Source organism: Sceloporus occidentalis, unplaced genomic scaffold (genome assembly GCF_023333645.1).
Source record: "Sceloporus occidentalis isolate IW3139 unplaced genomic scaffold, rSceOcc1.0.p SCAF_9, whole genome shotgun sequence".
NCBI classification, from domain to species: domain Eukaryota; kingdom Metazoa; phylum Chordata; class Lepidosauria; order Squamata; family Phrynosomatidae; genus Sceloporus; species Sceloporus occidentalis.
Genome location: NW_028316989.1, coordinates 41,854,978 through 41,879,023, shown reverse-complemented (window position 1 = coordinate 41,879,023; position 24,046 = coordinate 41,854,978). Strand labels below are relative to the sequence as shown.

Sequence of the window (24,046 nt, the reverse complement as noted above, 5' to 3'; positions counted from 1 at the left end):
GTGGATAAGTTAATTTTCTAATCCCATGTATGTCCTGACAACCTATGTTCAAGATCTTTTTATGTTGAATATTCCAAAGGTGCCCCTACAAAACATGTTTTAGCATGCAAGAATAGCTGATGTCTTTGCAATGTATCAGTCTAAGGCCTGTCTTCTTACCAGATAGTCCAGACTATGGAGATTATCACAATAGCAAACTGGTAGCCATTTTTGAAAAGGTTCAGCCCACGCTCAGCCTGGACTCAGGTCTGCTTTTTTGCCAATGCGATAATCTCCTATGTGATTCAGAAAGGTCCAAAACCAATTCCTAAAGGTCAGGTCTGATAGGGCGAGTTTGAGCAAGGCTTGTATTCAAGCAAATTGGACCATGTGCTGCAGAGAGGATTGCTATAACTGTCACTAAGCCAAAAATGTAGGACAAAATCTAGACCAAACGGTAGGACAACTGCAGGACAAAACTCAGCCCCAAATGTTGGACATTTAAGGTCGTCCATTTTTCTTAAATGTCCTACATTTTGGGCTGAGTTTTGTCCTGCAATTGCCCTACAATTTGGTGTTGAATTTGTTCCACATTTTGTCACTGGTAATAGTGAACAGTTATGGCACCCCTACATGTGCTGCAGATAGGTTTGCCATAATTGTCCAGTAAGCCAAAATGTAAAACAAACTCTAGACCAAACTGTAGGACAACGGCAGGACAAAACTCAGCCCAAAATGTAGGACATTTAAGCTCCTCCATTTTTCTTATATGTCCTACATTCTGGGCTGAGTTTTGTCCTCCAGTTTGGTTTGATTTTGTTCCACATTTTGTCCCAGGTTTCAGTGGACACTTACGGCAACCCTAGTTGCAGATTTACCCTCTTTGGATGGATCGACAGGGCTACTGATCATGGGTTGCAGGGCAGGATAGGGGGGGTGGGGGGGTGGGTCACGTCACCGCGCTGAGGCCAATTGAACCATTCACTGGAAATGTGCACAGTTGGATGGTTCAGACCGCTGGGAAGGGTCAAATCATTTGGACAGCTATCATGAAATGAGCAGTCCCCCCTTCCTAGGCAATTCTTCACTCAAAGTCAATCATGTCTATGATTGCTTAGGCTACAAATTCATCTTGTGTGGTAAGGCTCTGAGTGGTTTCTCATGTAAATATGTTATTAATATTATTAATTGGTTTAATATTAAAATGTGAGATGGTTTTTTAATGCTATTTTAGGGTGGGAGGGAGATAGGGAATTGGGATTTTGTGTGTCTTATTATGTTTTTACTTCTGGTTTTTTTGATGTTGTGTTTTCATTGTTCTTTTGTTTGTTGTTACCCGCCTCGATCCAATACAGGGAGAGGCGGGATACAAATAAATATTATTATTATTATTGTTGGTTACTTGTTGTGTTTGGGCTATTTGTTTATATAGGTGCCACCCAAAAACTGCAGAGTTTGCTGGCGCAATGTTATTTGAACCAGCAGACACTGTCCCCTTTCAGGAAGATGTAGTCCAAAAGGAGCAAGTATGGTGATCTCAGTGGAATAGAAACCCACTGGGTGACTTTGAACAAGTCACAGTCTCTGTGCCTCTGAGGAAGGGAATGGCAAACCCCTCTAAACCAATCATGCCAAGAAAGCCCTGTGATAGGTTTGCATTAGGAGCAGCATAATTTGGAAGCAACTTAAAAGCACACAGCAACAAATAACAACAAGAAAAAGCCATATCTCAGTTAGACCCTAGAGATTACCAGTGAGTAGGTAAGTAGTGAGTAGATTAGACACAATAATTCAATGCCTTAGACCTCTGCCTGCCTGTGCTTCAAGTTGTGACCCTAAAGCAAACCTATCACAGGGTTTTCTTGGCAAGGTTCATTAGATAGTATATAGTATATTGGAGAAACTATTGCAGTGTAGTGGTTTGAATGTTGGACTACGACTGGATGCCAGTGTTCGAATGCCCGCTCATCCATGGAAGCCCACTGGGTGACCTTAGGCAAGTGACACTCTCTCAGCCTCAGAGGATAGCAATGGCAAACCTCCTCTGGAAAAAAACTGCCAAGAAAACCCCATCATAGGTTTGTCTTAGGGTCGCCATAAATTGGAAACCACTTGAAGGCACACAACAACAGCAATCCCTAGTCACTGCTTCTAAATCTGCATCCATACCTATATATTAGCACTTGTAAATCTCATGCAAGTTAGCGTACTCTTTTTGATGATGGTGGGCTTCCCTTTTTTGGCAATGCGTTAAAAGGCTACAACAACAACCTATTTATTATTATTATTGTTATTAACCTTTATTTATAAAGCGCTGTAAATTTACACAGCGCTGTACATACAATCTTTTAGTTAGACGGTTCCCTGCCCTCAGGCTTACAATCTAAGAAGACACGATACAAAAAGAGAAGGGAGTGGTGGTGGGGAATGGGATCAGGCCCAGCAGTTCTTCTCCACCTCCGAGGCCTGGACCAAGGCAGATGGACTGGAGGAAGGGCTTGGCTTCTTAATGGATGCTTAAAAGGAGGCTTCCTGGGTCAGAGAGGGGCTCACCTCTGGGAATGCTTCTCTAAATGAACATGACTTTTTGCACTATTGCAGAATGAACAATGATGTTGTATGGTAACCGGTCTGGGGGTGAAATCAATTGAACCCTATGATTTTAAAACCAGGAAAGCTCCCTCCCTCCTCGAATTTACTTAGCAACAAACCTTGCAATTAGCATGAATGAATGGCATCATCTAGAGGCAGCATGGCGTCGTGGTGTGAGTGTTGGTCTAGGACACTGGGCAACCAGAGTTACAATTCCCCCCTCAGTTAGCACTGGAAACCCACTGAGCAAGTCACGTTCTCTCAACCTCGGAGAAAGTCAAAGGGAAATCACCTCTGAACAAATTATGCCAAGAAAAACCTGTAACAGGGTTACTTTTGGGTTGGAAAATGACATGAAGGTACACAACAACACAAGACTAATGCAGGAGCCAGAGAGGTCCCAGTTCCCTATCCCCTCTAAATTTATCCTCAACGTTGTTATTTTCTGCCAGCAGTACATTGTTATATGCTATCCCTGTGTGTTGTTTTTAACTGTCCTTGAGTTGACTTTGGCAACTCTGTGGATGAGACATCTCCAAGACTGTTCTGCTCAGACCCTGCAGGCTCAAACCTGTGACCGCTTTGATTGAATCCAGTATCAATTTCTATTGCCTATTAACATTCCTAACATCATTTTCTTTGTCACTGTCTTTTCTAAGGAGCTATGCTTTCTGGCCAAAGTGCGACAGCCTGAGTTTTGTCATCTTGGCTTCTAAGGAGAGAGAGCTCAGGCTTGATTTGTTCTAGGGCCCATTTGTGTGTCCTTTTGGCTGTCCACAGTGCTTTTCTCCAGCACCACATTTCAAATGAGTTTACGGTCAGTCCTCCGTATCCACAGATTAGCATCCATGGCTTGAAAATATGAAAATACTTAAATCCGCAAAAGCAAACCTTGATTTTGCCATTTTATATAAATCCAGATTTGCTTTTTGTTCCCAAAATATAATATTTTCAAGTCGTGGATGCTTGAATCCATGGATAAAAAAATCCATGGCTACAGATGGCTGACTGTAAACTCATTTGAGATGTGGTGCTAGAGAAGAGGGCTTTGGATACCTTAGGCAGCCAAAAGGACAAACGAATGGACCTGAGCATCCATGGATTTTGGTATCCATAGGTGGTCCTAGAACCAAACCACAGCAGATTCCAAGGTGCACTGCATTTTCTTTCTGTTGCTTTCTTCACTTTCCTGTTCTCCCAGCCATACATGGTGATGATGGGGAATACAATGGCTTGTGTAATTCTAACTTTAGTGCTCAACTGTATATCTTTACACTTCAGGGTCTTGTCCAGTTCTTTCATAGCTGGCCTTCTCATTCCTAGTCTTCTTCTGGTTTCTTGACTGCAGTCTCCATTTTTATCAATACTTGATCTGAGTTCTGGGAAATCTTTATTTCAATTTCCTCATTTTCTAGATTGAACGTATGTAGGTCTTCAGTGGTCATTATTTTTGTATTCCTTATGTTCAGCAAGGAACCAGTGTGGTGCAGTGATCTGAACGTTGGGCTACAGAGAACAGGGTCCGAATCCCAGCTTGAGCATAACAACTCACTGGGTGACCTTGGCCAAATAGATCACACTCTCTCAGCCTCAGAGGATGGTTATGGCAAACCCCCTCTGAAGACATTTGACAAGAAAACCCCATGATAGGTTCTCCTTAGGGTTGCCATACATTGGAGACGACTTGAAGGCACACAACAGTAACAAATGGGAAATCTTAAACTAGATTTCAATGTCCGCGTTTTCTAGATGGAAGGCGCATAGCTCCTCGGGGGTCCTTATTTTTCTTTTCTTTATGAGAGCCAGCATGGTGTAGTGGTTTGAGTGTTGAAGGCAGGCAATAGGAAACCTCCTCTGAACAAACCTTGCCAAGAAAACAAGGGTGCCCTTGTAAACTCTAGAAACTTGACTTTCAAGGAAGCAGGGCTGGGATTTAGCTAGAAGTCAGGTGTGTGGGTCTTCCTTTCCAACCCTTCCAGAGGCTGTGTATGTCTGTAGGTTAGTGCCCCCTCCCTGGGTCCTTCCTGCCTTGGTCTTGCCCAAGAATTGAGGAGGCTGCTGGGATGGGCTCCTCTGCTCAGATCTGGAGCTTCTGCCCTCTGAACCAGAGATGATCATAGAATCCTAGAGATGAAAGAGACTCCAAGGATCATCCAGTCCAACCCCATCCAGCCGTGCAGGAACTCACAATCATAGTATCCCAAAGAGATGGCCATCCAGCCTCTCTTTAAAAAACCAAAGGAGGAGACTCCACTACACTCTGAGGCAGCATCGTCCACTGTCCAACAGCTCTTACTGTCAGTTCCCCCTAATGTTGAGTTGGAATCTCTTTTCCTGGAGCTTGCATCCATTGTTCCCTGTCTTATTCTCTGGAGCAGCAGAAAACAAGCTTTTCTCCATCCTCAATGTGACACCCCTCCAAACACTTAAACAGGGCTATCATATCAGCTCTTAACCCTCTCTTCTCCAGGCTAACCCCCCCAGCTCCCTAAAGTCTCTCCTCATTGGGCATGGCTTCCAGACCCTTCATGCTTTGGGTCTCCCTCCTTGGATGATGGAGAGATGCTGGGAGGAAGGCAAGAGAGCATCCTCTGCTGCTGCAGCAGCAGCAGCATCCAAGGCAGAGAAGGCAGTCGCAGTGTGAGCTTGCTATTGTTGTCGTTGCTGCTGCTGCTGCAAGAGCCACAACTGGGCATTGCATCGCTGCCACAAACCTTCCCTCCTCTGGTTGTTTGGCCAAGCGGGGCACCATGCTTAGGGGGCACCTCCTGGGCGGCTGCTTCATCATCATCACCATCATCCTCCTCTTTGCAAAGTCTTGGCTGCAGGAGGAATAAAAGCATCAAAAGAGCTGGAGGTGAGCAACAGAAGATCGGGGCTTGCAGGAGCCGCGGAGCATCCCAAGGCAAGTTGGAGGGAAGGGAAGCAAAGGGGGGAGGCAAAGGACACAATGCACACAAACACACACACACACACCAATAGGGTGGGAAGGTCTGAGACCAGAGATGGCATGGCTTCTCTCTTCCTCCCCATAAGCAAAGTAAGGGGGATCTTGGGGGTGGGACATGATCCAGCTTGCCCCATAGATCCAGCACATGGGTGGGGTGCATCACAGGCTTTTTTCTGGGATGACCACAAAAAAGGGGTCCTGTCTCTTTAAGAGTGGACCGCCTCGGACCAGGTCGAGAAGAGCCCTACAGACCCAAAGGGCCCCTCTCGCTCCATTCGCCCTTAAAGGGACAGGCACCTCTTTTTCACCCCCCTTTGCTCCTGATTCTTAGGGCATCGGAGGGAAAAGGAGGCAGAAGAGGAGGGTGAGAAAGGGTTTTTCCCTGGGCTGCATCCACACTGCAGAACTAACCCGGTTTGACCCCGCTTTAACTGCTCTGGCTCAATGCTAGGGGATTCTGGGAAAGGTGGTTGTTGGTTGTGTGGCACCAGAGCAAAGAACAGGCAGGATCCACTGATTCTTCTTTGCCTAAGAAAACCCTATGAAGTTCATGGGGTTGCCATAGGTTGACAGGCACATGAAGTCCATGGGGTTGCAATAGGTTGACAGGCACATAAACACATACACAGAGGCAGACAGCAAAGGAGCATCCTTGCAGAAGTTGTTGTTGGCATTTTTTATTTTGGTCTGGCTCTTTGCTGAGACAGGGAGAGCAAAGCTCTGGTGCCACAACTAACTACTGTACTATCTATGGCCAGTATTCTATTGCACTGAGCCATGGCAGTTAAAACGGTGTCAAACCAGATGATTTCTGCAGTGTGGATGGACTTCTGTTTGGCCTGACTGTGCCTCCCCAGCCTTTTTCTGCTTCTTCTTCAGCCTCCAAGGAAAAGAGACGGACACAAAATTGCAAACAACAACTTCTGCAAGGGTGCTTCTATGCTGTCTGCCTCTGCGTGTGTGTTGTGTGTCCTTGTCCACCTATGGTGACCCCCTGAATTTCCTCCAGTTTTCTTAGGCAAGGAAGTATCAGAGGTGGTTTTGCTTCTGAATGATATAGTCTTTGCCCTAAAGGCACCAGATCCCTTCTGATCTTGAAAGCTAAGCAGGGTCAGCCCAGGTCAGTACTAGGAAGGGAGAACGCCAATGAATGCCAGGTGCTGGAGGCTGTATGTCAGAGAAAGGGCCTGGCAAAAGCACCTCTGAGGGTTCCTTGACTAAGAAAACCATGTGAAATTCATGGGGTTGCCATAAGTGACAGGGGACAAAGGCACGTATACACACACAATGATGACAAAGGTACTGATAGTGGTGGATTACAACTGAAGTGGCACGACCGTTGTTATTGCTAACCTGAATGTGATCAAGGAGCTGGCAAAAACACCTTTGAGGATTCCTTGCCTAAGGAAGCCCTATAAAATCCATGGGGTCACCATAAGTTGACAGGTGGCTTGAAGGCACATACAACACAAAGACACATCTGACTTTCACACAATTCCAAAGGGACGGTGTTTGCTGCCACCTTTCCCGAATGGACATGGGATTACCGGAAATCAAGGCTCCTGAGTGGAAATTTGGAAATGCTGGCGTCTGGGACAGATAGTGGGAATAATCCTACAAGCCACCCTGGTTGAAGAAGGAGAATGAAAACATTGGGTTGGATGGGATTGTCAGTTCTGGCCAAGTCATCTTTATTTGCTTTGCCCTGTAAAAGAGGGGGAAAGTGGACTTTCCAGAGGCAATGAATGGTCCACAGTCTCTTTAGTCCAGCTTGGATTAGTCTGCTTTTCGCGCATGTTGCAGATGATCTGTTCTTTTTAATTAACTTGGATGTGTTTTAATTAATATTTTGTGGATAGGAAAGCCATTGTATAGTGGAGCTGCGCCTGTCTCTGACAGTGATTGTAAAATGATAACCCCGTGTGTGTGTGTGTGTGTGTGTGTGTGTGTGTGATGCATTCATACATCAAACAGCAATCTGTTTTTCTATCATTATAATTTCAGTCCAACCCTGAGATACACTTGTAGAGCACCAGCCTAATGCAGGGTTTTAGTTACATAACAAAAGAACGGGAGGGAGAGGGAGATAGGTAATAGAAATTATTGTTCTGTAAGGAAAATTGTATTTCGTACAGCCATCGTTTCTGAAACTTGGGACAGAAACTGATCAGGAAGTGTTGAGGAGTACAAGCAATAAATTCTCCTTGGAAGCTGTTGCGTAAGGGAAGGAGGAGGCTGCAAGCGGTGTGTCCAACACAACCTTCTTTTTGCAGAAAGCCAGGTTCGCACAGTGTTTCTCTGCCAGAGGCAACACACTCCACCTCTCCCCCACCCAGCTTCCATTAAATCAATCAATCTATTGCTTTTGGTCAATGTTCAGAAGGATATGTGAGCCACAGTACAGAGCGCTCTCTGTGCATTTGCCCCCCACCAATTTTTAATGCAGTTTTATAGTAAATTGCTTCTTGGAGATGATGAATGAACCTCTGGCAAATTACATTGCCTTAGTTCCACAGCTATGTGGCATTGTCTCAATGCCCCTTCCCCGCCCCCACCCCATTGCCTGAAGAAGAGTGAATAAAAATCACATTAAGAAGGCAACCTGCCAGCAAAGTATCTCATACCTGCCCCCGGGGTTGAGAAACACAGAGATGTTGAAAGCACAAGCCAATGGACCGGCAGAGATGCTATTGTGTCACAGGCGGGTTGGGAGCAAAACTCATTTGACTCCCCACTCTTTCAGTCTCCCTGGGCATTGCATCCCAGACCTCAGAACAGCGGTCCTTGGACAAAAGAACTACAGAAGGAGAATGGAAAGAGAAACAGCAGAATTGGAATGTATCCATAAACTACAATCCCTCAGCAATGGACTGAACAGGGATAGTGGCTTCCTGGCTCACTAACCACATCTCAACACTATCTGACCCCATCCTTAGATGGACACTCTACACTCATCTATTTTCCCCACCTACAGGCTAGTTTCCAAAGCCAAACTGGTCTTGCCTCTTCATTTCCATACACATTGGCTAGTTCCCAATACCTTGGTTCACTAACAACCATTGTTCAAACTGGATTTGTCACGTCATTTCCATACACAAAGGATTTTGAATTTGAATTGACATTCTCGTATACAAATGCCATATGTCTGTCTGTCCCTGGTTTCCACTCCATTCAATGTATCTGGAGAAGTAGACTGAAGTCAACAAAAGCTCAGGCTGCCAACTTCTTTCTTTCAGTGAGTCTCAAAGGGGCTACAAGACCTCTCTGCATACTGATTCTATAGACTAACATGGATATATCTTGTAATTCTCCATTCTTTGGAATTTATTACACGGGGGACAGTTGGAAGTATAAGCCGTGATTAACCCGTTATTATCATGCAATTGCACTAACAGTTTTCACACAATGTCAAGGTGAAACATGATTAAAGTATGAGTAACCTGTGAATAACCAGGCAAGAAACAGCAGCAAATCATTCATGGAATAATAGGTCAGACGTTATATAGGGCTAGTGATAGAATTCAAAGACATAGCTGTGTTAGTCTATAGAATCAGTGCATAAAGAGATCTTGTAGCACCTTTGAGACTAACTGAAATGCATGATGCATTTGAGGAAGTAGACTGAAGTCTACGAAAGCTCATGCTGCCCGTTTTTGCCCCAAATGGTGCAGCCTCCGGGAGGCATAAAAAGAAACTGATTCCAGTGGGTTCTTTCTGGGATGAGCCCAAAGCGCCATTGGCAACCCTCATGCGCACCACTGACATATGTGTGGTGCAGTGCCATTTGGAGGCTGCGTTGCACCTATGTCATCATGGCGCCCCCCGTGTGGATGGGGGTGAGCCATGATGGCGCTGGGGGTGCGCAGTAGGGCTTGGGAGCATGTGGATGCTCCTCATTCCCGAGCCCTAAAATTGGCCCATGCCATTGCAAAGTGGCAGTCTGTACCGGGCCTTAGCCTCAAAGGTGCTACACAATCTCTATAGGCCTGTGCATCTAACATTTTCACCTTTCTTCTTCTGTATGTTTTTAACTGATAAAGAAACCCATCAAGCTTTGAAAGCTTGCATGATGTATTTTCTGCATTTTGGTTGGCCAATAAATGTATCACCCTTTTGTGGATTTTGGATTTTCTTGTATTTTATAGCCCTGGCATTCTGCAATAAACCCCTATTTTTTTTTCTCCTGATAAATCCCCAAATTCTCAGTTGGGATGAAGTATGCATACTTCTTTCCAATTTGCTTAATCTTCATGTTTCCACAGTGGTACCAATTTGGAGGAAAGGGGATTAGAGAATGTTGCATGGCTCTTTCCCCCCTTCTGTCCTTTGGAAGACAAAGGCATCCCATTGCTTAGGAGAAGGTAGTCTTGGGGAGGTAAAACAGAATGATTAATGCTGCAGTCTTTTCTTTCAACAGTTCAGATGCTGGGCTAAAGGCTTCCCCCCCCTTTCCACACTTTAACACAAGGGATATGGCTTATATTCAACATGACTTAGCAGAGGTCATCAAAAGATTGATTTGTGGTAAGCCTGGAGCTCATATAAAAGACCCACAGACTGTGAGATTCTGGTAAACTGTAAGGTGAGATTCTGTGTATGTTTACACTGCAATGTGATTGCTTTGTTCTAGTTGGGGAAAATTGAATCTGTTGGAGACAGATCTTTCTTCAAAGACAAAGCATATCCTTTCTTGTTAATTGAACACCCATATAGGACACTTCATTTTGAAGGTGGTACAGAACAGATAAGGCAGTTTCCTTTGTCAGAGCCACTTCTTTTGATGTAAGAACCTGAGTTGATGCAAAACTCTTCAACATGTGAAATGAGAGAATCATAGAGCTGGGAGGGGCTGCAAGGACCATATAGCGCAGTACAGGAATACAGAACTACAGTTGGCCCTGTTTTCATGGGGATCCGTTCTGGACCCCCACCCCCCGAAAACAGAGGCTCGCGCATATTCAAGCCGCATATGCTTGAATGGGGTGCACCCCCATGTGTGCAGCCTGGGCGCATGCACACCATTGAAAATAGTGGAGGTCGCCCCTCTGCGGATATTCAAGGTTGCGGATCTCAGATCCACAAATTAGGAGGGATGACTGTACAGTGGTTCCTCCACATTTTCAGGAGTTAGGAGTGAAGAACCCCCGAGAATGTGGGAAAACCACAAATTTAACACAAAAGAAAACACTATTCTTTTTACTTGAGAGAACACACCTCTCTAGGAATCTCCATGTCCTCCAGTGCAACTCTGTGCTCAACATCTGCCAGACGTTGATCTTAAAATCATGCTAGAGGACCTACAAATCTCTGGAGAAGTGTTTTCTTTCTGAACTTCTAGGTTGTCCAGCACAACTCTGTGGTCAACATCTGGCAGAGTTGCACTGGAGGACCTAGAGATGCCTCGAGAGAACATATTAATCATAACTGCAAATAATCAAAGCCACCAAAATCAAAGCCACAAATGTGGAGGGCCAACTGTAAGGCACACCTGAAAGATGTCTATCCAATGTCTGTTTAAAGACTCCCCAATGAAGGAGTGTCTACCATCCTCTGAGGCAGTCCATTCCACTGTCAGACCACTTTTACAGTAATGAAATTCTTCCTAATGTTTAGGAATCTGTTTTCTTATCGTTTGAATTGAATCTTTTCTGCTCTGGAGGAGCAGAAAACAAGCTTGCTGCATCTGTGTGCATGACATTCTTCCAGAAGCTGAATTTACTAACATTCCTACAGACAGAGGGAGAGAAACAGAATAATACATATTGACAGTGGGGAGCAGCACATATTTTGTATGTGGAATCCCATATGGGGATAAAATTGGGATATCAATCCAATAAATAAATGGATGAATAAATAAGAAGGTCCCAGGTTTATTCTGTAGGTTCTCATATCAAAGTGGGATATTGTTTTTTTAAGGGATGAAAGCAATCTATTTGTATACCATTCCTTGCTGTTGGTGGTTCTTGTTCTTATTGTTTCCCTGTTTTGCACCTAAAAGGTAAAGGTACATCCGTAAATTCTATAAATTCCATCTATAAATTCCACCCTTCATGAATTCAAGCTTTTTCTGTTTGCAAAACTCAAAATGAGTGTATACAGGCATACTTGAGTTTTAAAAGCTTCTGGCAAAGAAGCTCCTTTCAAAAAGTATTTTTATGCCCATCCAAGCCCTTTTCCTGTCATCCTCTCCTTAGCTAAAAGTGTTTTAGCAGAATCTTCATTGGAATGATGATGATGATGATGATGATGATGATGATGATGATGATGATGATGATGATGATGATGATGATGATGCAGGGCTGAAGAAACACAGCCTTTTGGTATCAGGTAGCAGCAGTGTGTCAGCAGTAAACAATGCAATAAGCAAAACTTGGGGGAAGGAGTAGATTTTACTGTAGCTGATGCTCTTGTAGATATGCGTGTCTGCTTACAACAGGGTTGTGTGTGTGTGTGTGTGTGTGTGTGTGTGCCTACACATTGTCCATCAACTTATGGCAACCTATGAATTTCATCAGGCTTTCTTAGGCAAGGAATACTAAGAAGTGGTTTTGCCAGTCCCTTCCTCTGAAATATAGCCGACAGTACCTTCTGTTTGTTGGTGGTCTCCCATCCCAGGGTTGACCCTGCTTAGCTTCTAAGATCCAATAGGATCTGGTGCCTTTATTTTCATTTTATTGCATTGCACTCCTTTGTCCTGTTTCCAGTATGTGTTCAATGATTAAAACAACACAAAACAACAACAACCTTGATATGTTATTACAGCCACCTTACATCTAGATGATGTTTTGCCATGTGTTTTTCTGATATCCATGTAGACTCTGGCATGTTAGCAAAACATGATACACACAGAATCGTGGTGCAGACATCTGAGAACAAATTTTGATCGCTTCTTTAATTTCTTTCACCTGCAGTGCATTTCACCCTCACTCCATCTTCAACATTGTGGTAGGTGTGTGTGAATTTCCCCACAATCTCTGTGTACTTCCAAGTCTTTTGGGTGGCTTGGTCTTGAGTGGAAAGTTAAAAGCTATCAGCTTTGCAAAGGATCTACTCCTATCACATCAGAGATATGTTATCTGCATGTTGACTCCCCATTTGACAATTGACTTAATGGGTCTAGTCTAGTTAAGATAAATGGAATGTATTCCAGCAATGCATTTGAATGTTTTGGATGGTTTAAAAGTGTCAGTTTTGCAAACAAATAGCCAGTGTGCATTCCTTTATGCACAGTGGGACACTGGCAAATACACAGATGGTTGGTTGCACAGTGTTGGCATTAGGGCTGAAGGGCAGGGTATAAATACTGTGAATAAATAATAATTAATAATTCAGCTGAAGGATGGTAGAGATCAACCATTGTGCAAAGTGTTGTTGTTGTTGTTGTGTGTGCACCTTCAAGTTATTTCTGGCTTATGGTGACCCTAAGGCAAACCGATCACAGGATTTCCTTGGGTTGACAGTTATGAGGCTCACACAAGATCATTCAGAGGGTTTCCATGGCAAAGTGAGGAATCAAACCCTGGTCTCCAGAGTCATAGTCCAACACTTAGCCACTACACCATGCTGGCTGTCTTTGTGTAACTGCATTAACTATGTTAATGCAGATTTACACTATGGATTCACAGTCATTATTTTGGGGGCATCTTTCCTGATATCCCTTTGAGTTCACTTTGTGGTCTTCCATACACCTAAATTTGACTGGTTGCATGAAGGAGCATGTGTCTATGATCATGTGTCCATAATTTGCCAGATTTGTCCACCTTTGGGATTTCTCTATTTTCAAAATATTAAACATGCCCATAGCATTTTTACATAGCATATTTTCTCCATATGTCTTCAGAGCAACCAGAGATTTGGGCCATAGAATTATAAGGAATGGAGCTTGGGACTATAAGTCCAATTCTACAGTTGTAAAGTGATTGCAGCTCTCCATTATTCCTTCTCGGCTATTGGGACATGACACAACCATCTTGACATAGCTGAAGGGGTATAATGTAGAAGATGGAGCAAGCTTTTTTTCTGCTATCCCAAGACTAGGATATGAGCCAAGTACTGTCTTGACCTTAAATTTAGGTCAGATGTGTGGCTCTGTTTCTGATCTGGGGATATTTGGATCACAGTTCTTTGTTTTGGGCTATGCTGCCTGCAGATTTTAGCCCTGCAGACCAGCTCTGCTGCCAGGTTGCTCTGTTGACAAATCTCTGAGATCAGTGGACAGAAGGGGGGAAAGATATCAGTGTCTAATCCATATTCTCTTGAACCAATCACTGTTTGAAATAAGACTCTGAGTTAAGATTCTTCTGTAGATCTGAATCTTATCAAGCTAACCTTAAGATGCTGGCTCTTACAATAATTCTGCAGGAGCATTTAGAAAGGGGAGCAGATAATGTTTCCCCTGTGTTGCAAACCCAGCTTTCCAGTTTGTACCTCTTGGTCATACCCTACCATTAAAAACAATAGAACATCGACAATTGACTGAGCTGTGAGTTATAATTATTTAGGTTCATAAATATTCTGCTTTATACATTGTAAACAGTTTAGGATTAATATTTTGCTTTTGTCTTCTGTTAATGTAGGACTGGAATAAAACCTTTGGGATAAACTACAAAGCTTGCAATCCATTGGCCATGGAGACCAGTCAGGACTCTTCTGTGTTCCTGGTCAACATTTTAGAGGAACTGGATACCAAGCAGAACACGGTTTCCTATCAAGATCTCTGCAAATCATTGTGTGCCAGGTTTGATTTGTCCCAGCTGGCCAAGCTAAGGAGTGTGCTTTTCTACACTGCCTGCCTGGATCCTAATTTCCCTGCCACCTTGTTCAAGGACAAAATGAGATGCACAGTCAACAACCAGCAGTCCAAGAAGATCATGGTGGCAGCAGACATAGTGACAATATTCAACCTCATACAGATGAATGGAGGCATGGCCAAGGAAAAGCTTCCAGTTGCCAGAGAAAAGGTGAGGAAGAAAGAATCAGTGGAGGCTTGCCCATCTGACCCAGAAGTGTGTGATATGGTGGACTGTGTCCTTAATTGTGAATTGAGGGATGGAGAATTCAGCCAAGGGTATTCAAACCTGAGGCCTCCCAAATGCAGGAAGGTGGATTGCAAAGATTGTCCACAGTTTGTTCCTGCTTCAGAGCCGAACTTTTTGCTCGGGGTCAATAAGGAAATAAAAGGCCGGGCAGCTTCCCTTGATCGTTTGCAGGCCTTGGCATCCTATACTATTGCCAGCTCTCCCCCTTGTGAAATGCAGAGTACCTATTTTCCCATGAACATAGAAACCGAGTCTATATCAGATCAAGACTCCTTACCTATCAGTGCAAGCATTAAAGAGACATTCATTTCGAATGATGAGCCCTTTATAATGCAGTCCTGTGTTCAGAAACGTAACATATTCAAGGAGGACTTCCACAATCTCATAACCATCACACCCAACTTGATATCACCCAATGGTAAACCAGATGATGACCTAGTAGAGCCTCCAAGCAGGAAGGAGACCTCCAAGCAGCCATTCTTCAATCATAGTTTTGAAATGCCATATAGCAGTCAATATCTGAACCCAATTTATTCCCCGGTACCCGATAAAAGGAGAGTCAAGCATGAAAGCTTAGATGATCTCCAGGCATCTACTTATTTTGGACCAACAACCATCCTTGGACCACAGGATACCAAACGGTGGTTGGGAAAACCAAGCAAACAAACACCTTGGCCAGTCAAGAGTTGGAGCTTGAATACTGAAGAAGTACCTGATTTTGAAAGGTCTTTTTTTAACCGGAAACAGTCAGAAGAGAAACCTCGATACCAGGGTTCAAATGGCCAGTCTTCCAATTTTCCTGTTTCGGAGAGACATCAGCCTTATCTTAACCCAAAGGATCAGCAACCAATGTTGCAGTCCAACTATGCGATGAAATCAAATGGGCATAAATCCAAAGACATTCCCTCCATTTTAGAAGTGGAGAAGCATGAGCCCATCAAAAAATTTAAAGATAAAAGTATTAACTGCTCCTCTGTTCAGCTACTAAGCATCGACAAAACCAACAGTGTTGGGACACAGACAGATCAACAAGGGCTGGATCACAAGAAGTGCAAGGAGATGGGCCACCCAAATCCGAACAGGTACGGGGAACGACATTCTCTCAAGCAGTCAGATGATGACTCTGAAATTGTAAGTGATGATATCAGCGATATCTTCAGGTTCTTGGATGACATGAGCATCTGCGGGTCTACAGGAGTGATGCAGTCATCTTGCTACAACAGCACTGGCTCGCTTTCCCAGATACACAAATCTGACTGCGAAAGCTCACCCGAGCATCACTTAGCAAAAATTTCCAATGGGATTGCCAGCAACAAGCTCGACAAAGTGCCTCGTTTGGAAATCAGCGGCACAGACGACGAGCTGAAAACCAGTGTTTGCAAACTAGTTCTAAGGATCGGGGAAATCGAAAAGAAACTGGAGTCTCTCTCAAGTGTCAGAGATGAAATTTCCCAGGTCCTGGGGAAGCTAAACAAATTGGATCAAAAAATCCAGCAGCCAGAGAAAATGAGTGTCCAGCTAGACCTTAATTCCTTGACGAGTGAAGTTCAGTCAGAAGAAAGCACCTCCCCTCGGATATTTTCATGCCACAATTCTTCGCACGGCAGCAAACTGGAGAATAATCCGGACTGGTGCTGTTCAGACGCCAGCGGCAGTAACAGCGAAAGCCTTCGAGTGAAAGCCTTAAAAAAAAGCTTATTCACTAGGAGGTCCTCGAGGTCATTGACAGAAGAAAACAGCGCTACAGAATCCAAGATTGCCAGCATCGCTAACTCCCCTAGAGACTGGCGAGCGATCACATATACCAACCAAACAGGCATCACAGAGGAAGAGATGAAAGACCAAGGCGGGGATGAAAACAAAGACTGGCACAGGAAATCCAAAGAGGTAATTTGTCAGTTTCAGTCCAGTCCTTATTTAAAACATGATGGCACAAAGGGAAGCAGTTGGAAGGCTTATAAAATTCCAGTGCCTATCAAATGCAAATCATAATAATGTCAATTATTGGCCTGTTTTTTCAAGCCACCATATTTTATAAATAATAGTTGTGACCTTAAAAACAAACAGATATTGTTCCTAATATATTATAGCCTTTCCAACCTGCTGCCCTCCAGCGCCCAACCAAAGGTTGGCTATTGTGCCATTCATTCTAATACACTCTATTCTAATGTGTAACATACAAAGTCTTTAAATGGTGAGGCATTCATATTAGAATTGTGTGGGTCCAGTGGAATGGGTGATAATTTCATGTCATCTATACATATACACATTTACGAAAGTTGACAAAGAAAGATCTTGAGATATGGGCAAGGGGTGCATCTGAAACTAACAGAAAACAAAACTGATAGATTCAACCATGCAGGCAGAGGGTGCAAAATGCCTAGCTGTTCTACATCTGGGTCTGAATCCTTCTATAAACCACATTTGTGGTGCTGAACTTAGGTTGCCCCCCTTTTTTTCCTGACAGGTGCTTCCTCATTAAGAACTATTTGACAGGCAGTTACAACATGGTCCTCTCCGCACTAGGAATTGATGTACCTGTTCAGTTTGACCAGTGCAGATAGGTGAGAATTTAATTTGATCCTTGTTTCAAGAAATGGAAATTACAAACTTTACAGTTTTTCATAAATGGAATGGAAAGAACTTGAGATTAAAAGGATTCCAGTGTAGGTGACAGACTTACCCATCCCTACTGCTCCTGCATGGTGGTAAAGAAAGTAGAGAGATAGGTGCAGGAAATAGATAGAGAGAGCAATCTGGGGTCCTTTCACAGTACACAATTGTAGGCCTATGATTCTACTTTAATTGCAGCTTTTGGAATCTTGGAGCTTCTAGTTTGATGAGACACTATAACAGTGATGGTGAACCTATGGCACGCGTGCCAGAGGTGGCACTCAGAGCCCTCCCTGTGGGCACACATTCTGTTGCCCCAGCACAGAGTTTGCCAGAGTTTCTTACTAGAAAGCCAGAGGGATGTGGCACTTTGCAATAAATAAGTGGGGTCTGGGTTGCAGTTTGGGCACTCAGTCTGTAAAAGGTTCACCATCACTGCACTATAACTTTCTGGCTGATAATTCTAAATACCCCACCATCAACTAGAATTTTTATAGGTTGGAACCATACATTCTCTCATCCTCAGAGGATGGCAATGGCAAACCACCTCTGAAGAAACTTGCCACGAAAATTCCATACATTTGCATTAGAGTCACCATCAATTGGAAACTATGTGAAGTCACACAATAACAAACTATGGCAGTTAAATTTGAATCATACCCATTTAACTATATAGAGCAAAAGTGCCCCAGATGGTGGTGGTAGTGAGGTTTGAGTTTCTATGGCAGAGTAACTACCACATACAGTGTGCCCGCGTTACACATGGGTTCGCCATACGTGGTTTTCCTCTCCATTCCCTCTTGGCAAGTTAAGTGAATGCAAACTACTTTTGTACTTTGAAACTAATTTGCAACCATTGAGGTAAGCCAAGGATGAAGGAGAAAGTGGGAAGAGGGGGAAAATGGGACATTTCAATGGCAGCTGAGAAAGTGGAATCTCAAAGGATTAATGAGGCTGTCCCTGCCAAACTAAGATAGTCAGAGCTATGCTCCAATGGTATACACATAACATCTCTATGTAGATTGAAGCTGGCATCATCTTGGCTCTCACCTGGACAGCTAACTATCTTGGGCTAGCCCTGTTTGACTCCTCTCTTGGGGAGCACAGTGTTGCTTCTCTAAGGTTCTGTTTGGACTAACTACTGATGGAAGAGTCATTGGCCCTTTCAAGTTGAATATGCTTGCAGATTACACCTTCAACAGTACAGGTCTCTCTTTTTTGCTGTGTTGATGAAACTGGGAGCTAATTTTCCAGTTCAATAAAATAAAAGATATCACTTTATTTAGAGGGATTTGTGTGTGTATGTGTGTGTAGGTGTCCCCCCCTTCATTTCTTTTTGCAATAACCGTATGAAAGCCAACCACCTGTCACTATAAAGAAGTGTGCTGCTAATTCTCAAGGCCATGGCATCAAATTGGTTCCCTGCTGATGAATCACCTAAAGCTCCGGTGTATTAATCTACTGGTTAGACAGGTTCAAGGTTGAAGCTGTAACTTTCATAGTAAAGTAGTAAACTATCTGTGCTTGGACTACTTCAAGAAAAGTTTTTGAAGAGTCTTTTTAATTCCTAGAAATAAAGGAAACTGCTTTCTATCCCTTCCAGGCCTGGCTTTTCACATGGCATTGTCTTCAATGCTACTGGTTAGATGAAGGGGGGACTAAATTAACTTTTCCTTCCATCTTAGTACTGTGGCTTCAACTCAAATGAGAGGATCACACAACTGCTTTTTTATTAATCATAAAGCAAATGAAGAGAGATAACAATTATGAATCTTTTTGAGGTGTGAACGGATGGCCTTTGGGGTCTCTTCCCACTGTATTATTCTATGAGGTGTAGCAAAGTGTGCCTACACAAATTCTTTGACTGTACAGATAATCATTAATTGTCCTTGTATTGGAATGGTGATCTTGCAAATAAGTAGGTGTAGGCTCATAAAGAAACGTTACAATCTGTATCTTTAGATATGTTTTAGCTTTATTTCTGACTTCTGTACTTCTCTGTATTTAACAGAGACACATAAAATAAACATGCTGTTACATTTTCATTGGAAGTGAACCATGAACGTTTTTAGTCCTGAAGCTTGCTCATTTTCCTCCTTGGAGAAGAATGTTAGCAAGTTATTGTACATTTTCCTGAAAAGACTTTTGGTACCTCTTTTGTAATAAAAGAAGTACCAAAAACCTGATTACTAAATGAGTTGAGACAACGGAGATCCATGACTGGGTCTTCCCTCTCTCTGTCTGGTACTAAGCTCATGTTCTGAGTGCATGTAGCCAAAATGGAGTCACTGAAAAACAACATGTTTTTATTGGCATATTTGAGGTACCCCAAAGTTTGCAAAACCACAAGAAAAAAGGAGGAAATCCACCAAGGAAATAGCTCCTTTCATGGCCACAGAATGCTTGCTGATGTCTTGGGGCAGAGGTAAACAGCAAACTGGAGTGGAGGGAAATGGAGTATGTAGGCATGGTTGGTAGGAGCAGAAGCATTAACAGAAGGTGAAGACTGGAACTTGAGAAGGTTATTTTTGAAACTATAGTTTCCAGAATGCTCTCAACTAGAATGGATGTTAAGGTAAGGCTGAGGTGGAGAAACCCTTGGGGCTGCATAGCAGAATATCACTGTTTTAGGAAGCCATCATGGATGGCCTTTGTGAGATTGGTGGCTATTGTACAAGTCCTGTCTGCATCTCAGACCTACCTGCATGCCGCTGAAAGAGTGACTCCATTGTGCTTAATGTAGTGGTTATCTTTAATGTTAGGAAAGTGCCAGCAGCTTAAAATGTGCCACTTGAACGATCACTAGTAGGAGGTATATCACATTAATTTTATACCTGTTATATTGGCTACCAATGTGTTTTCAAGTTCAATGCAAATGTTGGATTTATTCTTTAGAGCCTTCAGCAGTCCATTACAAAATTATTAGTAAGGCCACATAGGTCTATGTGGATTTGCCCAAAGACTTGGTCTTTTAGACCAGATTGTATGGAACCAAAGATGTAGCCATTTCAGGGGTGGTTCCATGACTGTGGGACTCCCTTCCAGAGGAGGTCTGTCAAGCACCTTCTCTTTCCTGTTTTGCTGACATTGAATGCTATGATCCCACTTGCACAGAAATCCTCCTCATTTATGTCAGAGGGGGTGAACCTTTGCCCTCCAGATGTTTTGGACTTCAGCTTCCTGAAGCTCCACCAAACATAGCTGATGGTAGGGTTCCCTATGCTATAGCATCCACATGAGTTATGAAATATAAGCCTCCCTCTTTCCCTCTGTGAACGTCTGGATCTTGTTGCAGGTGGACAGGCAGTACGAAATCCCTCAGGCGCACAGACACTCGAAACCACCCAAAGATGCTTTCTTGATTGAGCAAGTCTTTAGCCCCCACCCTTACCCTGCATCGCTCAAGTCTCACATGAAGACCAACCCTCTCTATACGGACATGCGGCTGACAGAACTTGCAGAGGTCAAGCGGACGCAGCCATCCTGGACCATTGAGGAATACACAAGGAACTCGGGCGAGAAAGGGAAGCTGGCTTCTTTGGATTTACAAGTGAGTTGCATACTTTTCTTGTACTGGTGAATCTGTGCCTGTGCAGAATCTACCCAACGGATGCCCCAGAATGCTAAGCCAGGCTTTCATTGTAATTATCTTGTCAAATGGGAATGGATTGTCAATATCCCCTTTGTGCAGAGGCTGAGAGGAAATTGTCTACACTTTGTGTCTCTGGTCACTTTTGAACTGGGGATATCATTGTGTCTGGACCACGTTGCTCTCTTGTATTGCCTTTTATGTGTATGGGGAAATTAATTTTATTCCTGACCTACATTATTCAGGGGGCGTTATTTCTGATGCATGCTCTTCCACACAGTAACAGTCAGTGTATTTGTTCTTAAGTGTTTTACTAATGTGGTAAGCAGCAGATGTCATCCAGGACAGGCATTGGGAATCTCTGGCCTGCTGGATGGATTTGGCTTGCAAACCTTCCCTATATGCCCATTAGGTATCCCTGTGAGGTTCTGTTCTGTTCCCTGTGAAGGACAGGGAGCAGAACTGATGACCATAGAGGAAATGCAACTCAAAGATAACATTTCTAGCTAGTGTCTTGTTTCCCCTTTGCTTCATCTTCCTGCGCAGGGGGGGAAACAGTTTCTGTACAGGGAATAAGATTTCTATACAAATATAGTTTTCTGTGCAAAAAAAAGCTGTTTCCTGCAGAGAAAATGTGCAATTCAACCATGCACACATTTTGCAGAAACAGCTTTTTCCTGATAGAAAATATTTCTGTACAGAAACACTATTTTCTGTACACAAAAAATGCTGCTGTCTGTACAGAAAATGCAGTCTTATGCCAAAAACAACCATGTGCTCCTAAGAATAAGTCCTGAACTATGGAGATTATTAGCCCCAGATTCGTCTCATCAGGATTTCTTGACACACTGTCTTTTTCAACTCCATACTAGCCTCCATTTTAATTTCTCACAACACACATCCTTTAGTCCTTAATACAATTGTATTCTGGAGTTTTGTGGGAGGTTAAAATGGGCACTTTAAATCAGACAGTATGAGAAGTGGAGAAGGAGGATCAGTAGGGCATTGTGCTTTGGTAGGACATTGGGAGCCTGGCATCTGCCCAGGCATTCAAGTGGGATGATGCCAGCCCTGGCCATCATCCACAGCTTGTGAGCTGCATTCAGTTTGATGGCTTAGCAGGTATGCAAACCTTCAGTCTTACAAAATGTCACAAAGGTTCTGCTTTTAAACTGTAATACCTTGCCCTAGTTCCCCATAGACTTTATGCTTTCGCAGGTGGCAAGGTTGAGGATTAATCAGCCATCCTGAGACCCAAGGGCTTTAGCAGTCAACATTTTCAGTCATGAGGTGTTGCTATGACTTATTTTGAGGACATCTTGTAGTCTGTTTTTAGTGTGGCTGCCAAATTAATAGCGGGAAGCATTGCAACAGGGGAGCATGAGGCAATAGTTTTATAATAAGCCTTTTCTTCTTCTTCTTGCAAATGTACAGGCAGAGAGGCAAAGGAAGTCATTTTGGAAAGCTTATTATGAGTGCTTGGATTTTTCAGTAGACCCAATCTGCTTTCCCTTTTAAAACACAGTAATAGGGAACATTTCCATTTATAATCACTTCTACTACTATCCCGTTCTCACCTCCAAAGATATTTCACTGCTTCAGCTAGAGCAGTCAGTGCCCTCCCCACCAAGTTTCCCTCTGATCCCCAGCCAAAGTACATAGTACTCAAGGCTAGTCAATTTATTTTGGCACCTGAAGCAGAAAATTCCACAAGTACTTCTATCTCCCTCACTGGAAATAGAAAAAATATCCAGAGCTAGCCATGTTGGCCATGCAGCAAAGTACAATAACATCCAAAAGCCACAAAACAGTGCCATCTTTACTGGGCCAACCCAAATGCACAAAATACACGATGCAAGCTTTCAAACCTCCACTGGGTTCTTCATCAGGCAAAGGTGTTAAAAATCATAGATTTCATAACCCTGAAATCTAAAAGCCTTCGATAGTCCTGGGAATCCTGAATGTGAAAATGGTACCAATCCCGAATGGTAAAATGGTAAAAGTCTTAAGCCAGCCCTGATAAGACTGAATCAATTCTGGTTTAATCCTGCCCTTCATTCGTAAACTGTATGATTTTCTTTTTCTGAACTGGAAATATAAGAGAGAGAAAAAAAATGTAATGGTTTCCTTCTTCTTGATTTTTTCCTCTTTTTCCCCCCTTTTTGGTTCCAGACTCAAGAATCTTTAAACCCCAACAATTTAGAATACTGGATGGAGGACATATATACACCAGGCTATGATTCACTATTAAAGCGCAAAGAAGCTGAATTCAGAAGAGCAAAAGTGTGCAAAATAGCTGCGTTGATTGCAGCAGCTGCCTGTACAGTTATCCTTGTCATCGTGGTTCCCATATGCACTATGAAATCATGAATCCAGTGGCAGATGAATCAATCACAGCCTTGTATATAACATTACATTGCTCCAGATATCCTGTTCAGTATTTTCAATAACCACCTTATTGGCAAATATTGTAACCATTCACGAGAAAGGATGTTCCAAGGGAATTCATCATATGAGCATGTCAAGATGTTTCGGCTCCGTATTTTATTTTTTCCTTTTTAAAAGAAGCTCATCCTTTTAAAACCGCGAAGCGTTTCACAGACCTAACGGCAACATGGTTTAAAATTTTACACGTTATGACAAGTGGATTTCCCCGCCTTTCTGCACTCTTTGGAGAGAAGATAAAGCTATTTTACAAGATTGCAAATGGAGGAAGAGAGAGGATTTTATTCTTCCATGTACTAATAGAAATTTTATACGGAGGTGTTCTAGATGACTGGTAATTCTTGTACAGTATGCATTTCATCAGAGAGATACAAGCTGTGGTAGCGTTCTCTGAAATTTGAAAAATCTGAATGTATTGTTTGTGTGTATGTGTGTGTTTTGGTGGTTATGTATTCTTTGTTTGTTCCGTTTTGAAAGCAGATTCTGTAGCCGTGGGATGGGTGAGTTCTTATGCTTGGAATCCAAAAGGGCTCTTTGTAACCTGGTCTTGTTGCAAGACCTTATTGTTATCACTGAGTGCATAGGTCAGGGATGCAGAATGTTTAGCTCTTCAGATGTCTCTGGCTTGCACATCACATCCATCCTAGCCAGCATGGCTAGTCTTGAGGGATGATGGGGGCTATGGCTCAACATCTGGAGTGGCACCTTTTCTCCATCCCTGACAGAGGTGAAGTGCCATCTGCTATAGACCAAAAAGATTCTGGTGAAAAAGCAATTCCCGTCTGAGGTTTTCGTTGATTGCATTCATATCACTTTTCCAATGCTAGCGTATGCTCTCTC

General features: G+C 43.1%; 1 protein-coding gene across 1 annotated transcript; it reads left to right on the top strand.

The window, feature by feature from the left end:
- The first annotated feature begins 14,105 nt into the window (after window positions 1-14,105).
- MINAR1 (membrane integral NOTCH2 associated receptor 1) lies at window positions 14,106-23,429 on the top strand. The gene is made up of 3 exons (XM_089538761.1): window positions 14,106-16,446; window positions 20,468-20,722; window positions 22,934-23,429. The coding sequence occupies exons 1-3, from the start codon at window positions 14,149-14,151 to the stop codon at window positions 23,129-23,131; spliced, it is 2,751 nt and encodes a 916-aa protein (XP_089394887.1). The 5' UTR covers window positions 14,106-14,148; the 3' UTR covers window positions 23,132-23,429.
- Window positions 23,430-24,046: the final 617 nt, after the last annotated feature.

Coding starts and splice junctions, on each gene's coding strand:
- MINAR1 (XM_089538761.1), top strand. CDS start 14,149: ATGGAGACCAGTCAGGACTCTTCTGTGTTCCTGGTCAACATTTTAGAG. Junction 16,447..20,467: donor GGCACAGGAAATCCAAAGAG/GTAATTTGTCAG, acceptor ATCTTGTTGCAG/GTGGACAGGCAGTACGAAAT. Junction 20,723..22,933: donor TGGCTTCTTTGGATTTACAA/GTGAGTTGCATA, acceptor TTTTGGTTCCAG/ACTCAAGAATCTTTAAACCC.